The sequence below is a fragment of the Telmatherina bonti genome (genome assembly GCF_933228915.1).
Source record: "Telmatherina bonti genome assembly, chromosome: 4".
NCBI lineage: Eukaryota > Metazoa > Chordata > Actinopteri > Atheriniformes > Telmatherinidae > Telmatherina > Telmatherina bonti.
Genome location: NC_136622.1, coordinates 9,107,549 through 9,118,289, shown reverse-complemented (window position 1 = coordinate 9,118,289; position 10,741 = coordinate 9,107,549). Strand labels below are relative to the sequence as shown.

At 44.1% G+C, this 10,741-nt stretch overlaps 1 protein-coding gene across 1 annotated transcript; it reads left to right on the top strand.

Annotated features, from left to right (window-relative positions):
- Window positions 1-1,401: 1,401 nt before the first annotated feature.
- On the top strand, window positions 1,402-7,095 carry sall4 (spalt-like transcription factor 4; the record flags this gene model as incomplete). Its single annotated transcript, XM_079239679.1, has 3 exons — window positions 1,402-1,468; window positions 3,755-6,151; window positions 6,275-7,095. 3 exons carry the CDS (start codon window positions 1,402-1,404, stop codon window positions 7,093-7,095), a joined length of 3,285 nt encoding a protein of 1,094 aa, XP_079095805.1.
- Window positions 7,096-10,741: the final 3,646 nt, after the last annotated feature.

The following is a 10,741-nucleotide window of genomic DNA, read 5'->3' as shown; positions in this document are numbered from 1 at the left end:
CCTCATTGTATAATTAAGACTTTTAACTGTATATCAATTAGTTAATTAATCAAAACTTTATTCATAAAGAACTTTCACACAGCAAGAATTAGCCAAAAGGTTGCAGAGATAAATAAAAATACAAAATGAAATAATTAACGCATAAAACAACGATGAAATAAGCAATAGAATAAACAGTAAATGACCAAACACAGAGCAAAGCCAGGCCTAGAGATCATGCTCTCTGGAGTTACAAATGAGGTTAAAAGATTGAAAGATTATCTGAAAGACAAGAGAATCTGAAGGAATCTCTGTGTGCATGGGAAAAGACTGGATGCTGGTTATCTTGGGGTCCTCGATCATCTCTGCATTAAGACCAGACATGACTTTCTACTGGAAATTCCAGAAATCACTGTGAAGAGGATCCAGAAACACGCCGTCTTCTCTGGACCAAAGCTCATCTAAAATGTTCTGAGTGGAAACCTGGATGAAGATGTGGAATAGTTAGTGGACAGCATGGACGGCGTGTCCTGCAGACTAAAGAGGAGAGGGAGCATCCAGCTTGTTATCAGCCTGCATCTCTGATGGGATGGGGTTGCATTAGTGCCGATGGCGTGGGCAGCTTCCACATCTCAAAACATTTCTCTCCTGAAACTCCAGCAAGTGGCTTCCTCACTTGTTTCCAGACAGGAGATGCTAAACATCATCCTGGAACTACTTTTTACAGATCATCAGATTCATATTCAGCTCATATTCTTTTTTTTATAAAATGCTAAAAAAAAAAAAAAGCATCAGTTTCAACATCTGACATGTTTATATTTACTGTGAATACATTATGTGTTGATGAGATTTCGGTTTTAACTACATTTTACACAAAAACAAAATCGCCATTTTAGGAACTGGAGTTGTAACATGCTGCAATTTCTTTCAAACTCGTACAGAATCAGTTTTTTTTGTTTTGTTTTTTTGCTGCAGGAGGAAAATTAACACAGAAAGCACAAATAATCTGACTGAATCATTAATCCTGTTTACATTAATGGCGGAGTTTAGTGTGGATTTTTAAAGCTTTTCTGGCGGTCAGAGCAGTCCCTCTCTCTCTGCTGTTACAGTACATGTTTGATGAAGGAGGAACAGAGCAGAAGGTGGATGTTAGTGACCCTGCCTCCATCCTGCAGGCCGGCCACTGGCGTGCCTCCTCCCGCCCCCTTCCACCGCTCCGCTCCGCTCATCAATAGGGAGACATTTGAATAATGTGTGAGCTCCTGGACCGGAGCCAATCAGCTGTCAGAGGCCTGTGATAAATCGCAATGCATTATCGATAATAATAATTACGTTGACATGCGCATTTCTACTTGAGGGCTAATTTTCTGAGGGGAAGAATTTGGAGAAGAAGGGGAGGAAAAGTGTCCTGATGGTCGCAGCATGTCGAGGCGCAAACAAGCAAAACCGCAGCACATCAACTCCGACGAGCCCGGTTCGGTCCAGACGGGTGAGTTTGTTTGCGGGTTGTTTATGTGAGCTGGAAGTTGGGTTTGCTCCTGTTTCACTCGGATGGGATAAACTTGTTAGACTCGTTCGGGATAGACTCGTTCGGAATGTATTGTGGACTCATACAGGTGCTGCTGCGCGAGCCTCTCCACGCGCAACACTGTAACGTTTTGCTTCGTTTCTGCTTCTTTTAACGTCAAATGTCGCGTTTCTTCTGCGGCTGGGAGCTTTTTTCTGGTCTGCGAACAGAACCGGACCCAGAAGGCTGGTTTCGGACCGGTTCTGCTGCTTCCTCCCCCCACTGTGTTTGTGAAGTATTACCTGGGAAGTTTCTGGGACGGAAAATGGACTCGGTCCGATCCACGAATCCTGGAACGGAACACGTTTTTATTTTTGGATTCGTGCGTTTCTGACTTGGTTTAGTTCTGCTAAAAAACATTTAATTTAGGTGGGGGTGTGAGCGCGTGCTCCTTCCTGATTTTCTTACATTTTTTCAGGTTGTAATTTTGCACGTTTAAATGAAGAGTTGGAGCGAAATGTGGGTTATTTGGGATTATTTTGGGGGTGTTTGTGGGTTAATTCGACTCCAAACTAAAGTCTGAAACAAAGGTTTCCCCAAAAAAAGTCTGAAATGTGAGTGTGGGGTAAGCTGACCTAAAGGCAATAAATCCCCCAGTTTAATGCATGACTGTTTCCTTTAGTACATGTGTGGAGAGGTGGGGGATGGAGCAGGCTTTTGGTGAGACTGGGTGGGGGTGCGTCCTGCTGCCATATGAGAGCCGTGTTTCACTTCATCTTTTCATTAAGAAAAGTTGAGGATAAAAGTCTTGGATGAGCTGGAACAGTTTCTGATTTCTCCGCTGTTTGGGGTATTTAAAAGAATCTGTGATGAGGTGTGTGTATGGATGTGTGTGTTAAAGTAGCGCGTTCTTCTTAAATGTTAAGTGTGACCTCGTGTCATATCTGTGGAAAGATGATCGGACACAGGTCAGCGGCAAATGAATGGATTTCTTTCCAAATGAACCAGTCGTGGTTTTATTTATTAGCCTGCAGCTGAGATGCGTTCAGGTACCTTGTTGGATCGCGCGCGCATGTTGTTAAAGATAAGACTGTTTGCTTAAAGGCCGACTGGATAAAATAATAATTGAATACTTTTTATTATTTTTTTCATTCCTTTTTCTTCCCTTCTTTCCGTGACACCGCTTCAGTGCCTCCTGGTGAGTAATTAACAAGGCCAAAAGTTTCCCTAGCCAAATGCAAACAGGTGGTCTGCCCCCCTTTCTCCCAGGCATTTGCATTTAACAATACACCCAGTTGTGAAATGGCCTCTTGGTTAGCAGACAATTTAAAATGCACACTTGGAGCACTTATCATCCTTTCACAGGCTGTGAAAATGTGGCCACCTAATTGCATTGTAAATGTAGACTTTGGCTTTTTATTCTTAGAGGAAGTTTAATTCTTATGAAACAAAAGTTTTTATTGGATTATTTTCTAGGATAGTTGGGCAGATGCAGCTATACTTCTGTGTGACACAAGACAGTATATGAAATGTTTTGCAAGTTTTATTTATTTATTTTTTTTTTGTAGAAATGCAGTAATTTTAGGCTCCAGAGTGCAACTCTTTTGTCTATTTGTTCAGACTTTTATGAGAGGTAGATGGCTGCCCTCTGCTGGACAAACACAGGGGTCTCAAAACTGCACGGACCCCCTGAGACCCTCACAAGGAAAAGTAACTCTTACAAATCTCCAAGAATGACAAAAGGAATATGTTGAAGAAAAGTCTGCAAGAGCTGAACACAATTTAAGAACATTTTGACCCTTCAAGTCTGATTGCTCCTCATAAAGACAAAAAAATTACAGTCATAATTGGCTGCTACAAGATTAAAGAAAACATAATTTTGTTCATTTTCATCGGTTGCATAAAGATTCAAGCCTAAAATCAGACTGAAATAACTTTTAGGTGTGTTCAGAAATTATTGGCGGCTGTAGCTCAGGAGGAAGAGCAGTTGTCCTTCAACTGGAAAGTTGGGAGGTCGATTCCAGGCTTCCCCTGAATAAATGCCAAAGTGTCCTGTGGTGAGACACTGAACCCCAAGCTGCCCTCTGATGTCCCTAGTGGAGTATGAGTGTGTTGTATGAGTATGTGTGTAAATGTGACAAGTACCATTTAAGTTGCTGAAGGTGATCTGTGTTCATGGTGGTGTTTTCTGCCACAAAGGAGAGAAATTGGAATATTTCGTTTGCTGAATTCTGTCCTAACTGAAAATGTTGTGTTCTCTGGTTTAAGGGACTCCTCGGGATGATCCAGCCGAAGACGACGTGAAGAGGCTCAGGATGGACGACACCAGAGTCTGCAACAAGTGTTGCGCCGAGTACTTTGACGAAGCCGAATTTCTCGAGCATGAAAAAAATTGCACTAAAAGTCAGCAAGTGGTCATTATGAAGGAGGGAGACGGCAGTGAAGTGCCGGAGGAGTATTCCCAGGGTTCTCCCGAGGGCCTAAACAGCGATCAAGACGATAGCCAGTCCAGTAACCATTCCAATACAGACCAGCTGGAGAGGACGGAGGAAGAGTCCAGCATGAACGCGGAGGACTCGGGACACCAGGATCAGGGAGAAATGTCCACCAGTCCTGAGATGGCTTTCCAACCTTCGCCCAAAATGCAAGACTCGAATGTCACCCTGGAAACCATGGCTGACACTAAAGTAGCCGTCTCCCAGCATTCTTCAAATACCTCGGTGACGTCGCCGCAGGAAGTGCTGCAGGCCATCCCCGTCATCCTGGAGCAGCTGGTGTGTCTCCAGCAGCAGCAGCTACAGCAGATCCAGCTCACGGAGCAGATCAGGATCCAGGTAGCCATGATGACCCCGCAGGGTCTGCAGGCATCCGTAGGGGCAGCCATGGACCCTCTGAAAGCTCTCGGTGCTCATCTCTCTCAGCAGCTGTCTGCTGCGGCGGCTCTGATCGGGAAAAGGACCGGAAGTCAGAGCCTATCCATGGAGACCATAAAACAAGGTAAACTACCTCTCCCTACTAGTATCACCGCCTCTTTGGGATCAGCCGCATCTAAATCAGACATTTTGAAGAGCGTTCCAGATCTAAGCAGCCGCCTACCAGCTCTGCTGCCTCAGTCTCCGGCCGTCTTGGGCTTCCCCGGCTCCTTTAGCAGCATCCAAGTAGGAATGGAGTCCTCTAAAAAGCTGAAGACCAAGATGCTGACCCTCCCACCAGAATCGAAGAATGTAGAGTCGCTGTACAAGCACAAGTGTAAATACTGCGGAAAGACGTTTGGGAATGACAGTGCCCTGCAGATTCACCTGCGCTCCCACACGGGCGAGAGGCCTTTCAAGTGCAACATCTGTGGCAACCGCTTTACCACCAAAGGAAACCTCAAAGTCCACTTCCAGAGGCACAAAGACAAGTATCCTAACATCAGCATGAATCCTCATCCTGTACCGGAGCACCTTGACAATATTCCCACCAGCAGTGGCATTCCCTTCGGCATGTCGGTGCCCATAGAGGAGTCCAATCTGACCGAAGTGAAGCCCATCCTCAGCCATCCTGCTCCTGGCTTCAACCCGCCATCCTTGTCTGGATTCAAAACTTTTGACGCATACGGGAGTGACACGTTTTCCCAAAGACCCTCCCCGTCTACAAGTGACGGCTCCCCATCCGTTTCGTCTGTGTTTGGCCAAGAGTCCGGACTGGATCCCAGTCAGAAAGACGCTAAAGAACTCCTCGGAGCGCTGCATCATATGAATGGCGGCGTCCTCCCAGGAGAATCCAGCTCTGGAACCGCGAAGCTCCAGCAGATGGTGGACGGCCTGGAGAAAAGGACCGATGATCCCAACGAGTGTGTGATCTGCCACAGGGTGCTCAGCTGCCAGAGCTCGCTGAAGATGCATTACCGCACACACACCGGAGAGCGGCCATACAAGTGTAAAATCTGCGGCCGGGCGTTCTCCACCAAGGGCAACCTGAAGGCTCACTACGGCGTGCACAGAGCCAACACGCCGCTGAAGATGCAGCATTCGTGTCCCATCTGCCAGAAGAAGTTCACCAACGCTGTGGTCCTGCAGCAGCACATCCGCATGCACATGGGGGGGCAGATCCCCAACACCCCCATGCCAGAAAACCAGTTTGAAGCGGGAGAAGCTTTGGAGCCGTCTCTATCCGAGGACAAGAACATGGACGTGAATGGGTTTGATGCGAGCATGGAAGATCCTGAGTTAGAGCTGAACTCCCAGAAGCCCAACGATTCCTCCAGTTCCCTCCCACCTCCCTCTGACGAGCCCCAGAAGCTGGTGCCCCCCCCTGTCTTTTCCAGCCTGGACGTCTTGAAGAATCTCACCTCGGCTCTTGCACTGAAGAGACAGAGCAGCACGGCTTCAGAGAGCGAGGGGACATCCAAAGAGTCCCCGCCGGAAACCCATAACGGCCGCAGTCCCGCCATTTCCGACTCGGTCGCTTCGTTTCACTCCTCCTCGCCGGTGAACAACATCGCGACCAAGTCCCCCGAGTCAGCTGGGGATGAATTTAGCCGGAGTGGGTTCAAACAGGACTCCGATGGCACACAAGATGGCAGCGAGTCGGCCGGCGCTCTGGACCTCACAGCTTCCAGCAGCTTCACCCCCAAAGCGATCAAAGAGGAGCCAGGAATGCTGTTTCCTAACGGAGACTACGGTGAGTTTCATGGATGAGCAAAATCTGTTGAAGGCTGTCAGAGGAAACCATAGAAGTCTGGTTTTTTTTTTTTTTGGTTTTTTTTTTAAAATATATATTTACATCCACTTCCTGTGTCAGCAGCCCCCAGCACCATCCCTTTCATGAAAATCCCACCAAGTCTGGGCAGCATGGAGATGAAGATTCCTTCAGAGAATCCGTTGGGTCCTCACGGTCTGTTCAGCTCCCACATGCCTCAGGGAACGGCCATGTCGTCCTCCATGTCGGCTGCACCGCGCAGGTCCACCAAACAGCACACGTGTAACGCCTGTGGCAAGAACTTCTCCTCCGCCAGCGCCCTGCAGATCCACGAGCGCACCCACACCGGCGAGAAGCCTTTTGCCTGCAACATCTGCGGTCGCGCTTTCACCACCAAGGGAAACCTGAAGGTACGTCTTGGCAGCTCGCACCCTCCTCTTCGACGCCGTGTCCGTTCTGGAACTGATGGTATGGTTTTTATCTTTAAGGTTCATATCGGCACCCACATGTGGAACAACTCTTCTCGCCGTGGCCAGCGCCTGTCTCTGGATAACCCCATGGCGCTGATGGCCATGAACTCCGAAGCCAAGATACTGCCGGATATCATGCAGGCACCCAAAGAGCTGCCTGCGCCACCCATGAACTTTGACCCGTCTCTGTGGAACCAGTACGCTGCAGCCGCCTTTAGCAGCGGCCTGACTATGAAGACCAATGAAATTTCTGTCATCCAGGGAGGCGGCATCCCGCTACCTGGGAGCCCCGCCGGCGGACCTCTGATCGGATCCACCGGGGGCCTCATGAAGATGGACGGATCCCACTCGGGTTTGCCCGCCGCCTTGGCTGAAAGCGAGAAGAACGGCTCGGACGGCGTGCCCAAAGCGCAGTTCCCACATTTCATGGAGGAGGGTAAAATCGCAGTCAACTGAGGTCTCGCTCTTCGTCACCTGCTCAGACGGTGAATGTTTTGCAGATGAGGTACAATCACATGTCCAGACGAAAACAGCTCAATGATTCTCAAGTGTTGTTTAGTTGAACTTGATTATAACTACTGTAGTTGTATTTTTATTTTATATGAATATATATGCGGGTATTTTTTTTTTTCCTGTGACTTTTTGTTTTTGCTGTCTATCCAGAAGTTTGAATGTAAAAATTACTTGAAACTGTTTTAATTCAAACCGTTTCCTCGATGACTTTGAAGGATCTTGACTTGACTTGGGAAAAGTTTTCCGGGAATCGGTCCAAGCGGTTCCGACTCGGTTTCGAGTAGTAAACTGTAGAAGTCCAAAGACTACTTTCCCTCCTGCTGTGTGCCATAGCTTTTATGACATTGTACATGTATAATGTAGTGGTAAATGTCATCTCGTGTCTCATTTTGAAGGTTATTGATCATTAGGATTATTCCACTGTCAGGTTAAGATTGTGTGTGAAGGTTTTTTTGTTTTTTTTTTTTTCCTGATCTGAATGAACTGTGCTGCGTGTTCATGGCACCATCAGGGTTTTTTTTTTTTTTTTTGGTTTTTTTTTTCCCAAAATCTGCTGGACTGGTTTGTTTTCTCATGTCAGATTTCCTTTTTTCTCCCACATGTCCTTGGCTGACTTCAGAGAGCTGTCTCATGCTTCATGTTCTCAGGCTGCACTTTATTTCAGCTTTAGTTGCATTTCCATTTCAGAACCGCTCTGAACGTGGACAGGAAGAGTCTGACAACGGTTCCTTTCTGCTAAACATTAATCATACTGTCGGGTTGCTTCGTTTGAGGGGGATGTTTGTGATGTTTGCTTGGTTATCTTATCAACTCGTATCGGCATTAATTTATTTATGATACACAAAATGCTTGAGTTTAGGGGGGTAGCTTCTACCTCGTTTAGATTTTCGTTGTCCCTCCCGTTCCCCTTACTCTCAATGCAGTTTTCTTTACGTTTTCCTGGTACATACTTTTTCTTTTCCTCCCTTTTTTGAGTAAGCTATACGAGTTTTCATTCTCAGCCTGCTGAGTTGAACAGTAATGAATGTATCACTGGACACTTTACACGACTCAGACTGGTCCGAGGACTGTGTAGGCTCCTGCTGTTCATTCCTTATCAATATGCATTTGCCAAGTTGTGCCTTTCTGTAGCGAACCATGTCAAAAACTGCTTTCAAGTTGTCTCCACAGTTCAGACGTTGAGTCAATTTGATCTGTTTACAGTGTAAATTTTTTTTCTTTTTTTTTTTCTTTTTTTTCCCCCCAGATGTTTCTCTCAATGTTTTCTGATTTTTGACAAATAAAATCAGGGTGACTTTTTCAGCAGGGCTCCTGTCTTTTCTTCTTTGGTTTCCAGCTGCACCGCAACCAACATTTAAAACCTGCTTCTTCTTCAGAAACAGATTCACCTTCAGATGACTCGAGTGGGATCATTTTCTGCTCTCATTTCCCACCAGGAGCCATTAATCCTGCAGCATTTTGCATTTTCAATGTAAAGCTATTTGCATCCACAAACGAAGAACTCTGTCAAATCGTGTCTACCATCCATTTTAGGTGGACTACGTCCTTCACAATTTTGACATGTCAGACTTTGCATAATTGTCATTGTAAGTACTAAAGTAGTCCTGCAGGCAAACATTGATGGAGAAGAGGACAAGTCTACAAATTAATTTAAAATGTTTTCTCTGCTTTCAGATGAATTGTTTAGTTAGTTTGTCATGCACAATGTGCACAGCTGAGCATTTATTACTAGAAAACAAACACATCAGGCTGGGCTACGTGGAAAACCACTCATAAAGAATAAACAGGGTTTATGCATAGCTGAAACATGGGACAGGATGCCATCATGAAATCTAACACTGATTTTCATAGTGGTGGTTGCCACAAATCATAACGACTGCTGTGCCTCGGCCATGTCACACTGAGGTCAAAGTTGTGGCATGCAAATTGAATTGTTGAAAATACTCATTATACAAATAATACATTTTGCTACAGTAGTGCGCCATCACCCATCCGTGTGTGTGTGTTTCATTTGCCTTAAAACTAGTTTACAGCTGTTTCCAGAAAACAACGCTGTGTAGGTTGAGATGCATCCGGCTCAGTCAACCACAAGTACACAGGATTTACGGTCCAGTCAGGGCCAAGTCCATCCTGTACGCATCTGTCAGACCCATTCCCACCTGAACCAGCTGGTGGCTTCATCTTATTTACTCACTAGTTTCACGAGAATGTAAAAGTCTTGAGAGACTACGATGAAGGATGAGAATTTTTACTTCAAGTTCCTTAAAACTGGACTGACGCTAGTTCTGAGTCATGAACTGGATTTATATTCATGTTTGATGTTTTAATGATAATGTTCCATCTCCCATCCATCTTCTTGACCACTGAGTCCAATTAAGAATCGTGGTGGAAGCTGGAGTCTATCCCAGCAGTCATCGGGCGAGAGGCAGGGTTGATGATGGACAGGTTGCCAGTCCATCACAGGGTGACGGAGGTGGAAAAGTTCAATTCAGTTTAACCTAATACAAGCTCAGGCCTCAGACAGGGGGGCTGTTGAGAACTGCTGGTGCCAAACGGACAAAATACCCATTTTATTAATCACTCCGGAACTGTCTGCACTAAAACCTCTCTAATTGTTTTTTCTTTTTCCGCTGAAATAATGTTTTAAAAGTTGAACATACCATGTGGTTGCCGAGATATTCACTTTATGATGGGGCCTAAAAAATAGGTACGGCTTTCAAGGAGTCAGACTTTATATATATATATATATATATATATATATATATATATATATATATATATATATATATATATATATATATACACACACACATACACACACACAGTTGTAGATTTATTCATATCTTTTCATTAAAGAAGGAAAAAAAACAGCTGCCTGTAAAATCAGCTGAAATTGACTAAAGTAATAATAAATAAAAATTTGATGAAAATCAATACAATGTTTTTCTAATTCTGGTTCAATAGAAATATTTTTATTAAAAAGAAAACAAATAAGATAGTTTATTACATATTACATCACTCATAAACTAATATTTTGTTGAACAATCCTTTAATGTTTCCGCTACAGTCAGGTGTTTTCTGTTCCTCTGTCAGACTTCTGCCGTGTTGACAGGTATTTTGTGCCAGTGTTCAACAGAAAAGTCTCTAATTTGTCCAAGACAAATTTGTTCGCTTTTTTTTTTCTCAACTCAATTAAATGAAAAAACAGTGTTTAAAATTACTAAATTATATCTTTGCAAATTTTTAGTTATTGTTTCTTGTATGTATATATATATATATATATATATATATATATATATATATATATATATATATATATATATATATATATATGAATGAATGAATGTATATATATATATATATATATATATATATATATATATATATATATATATATATATATATATATATATATATATATATATATGAATGAATGAATGTATATATATATATATATATATATATATATATATATATGAATGAATGTATATATAAACATTGCGTCAAATGTTGCGTCCCAGCAGGAGACTGCTGAACGGACCGGAGTGAGTGACAGCTTGAAGCCCCGCCCTGAATCGCTCCAGCCGGT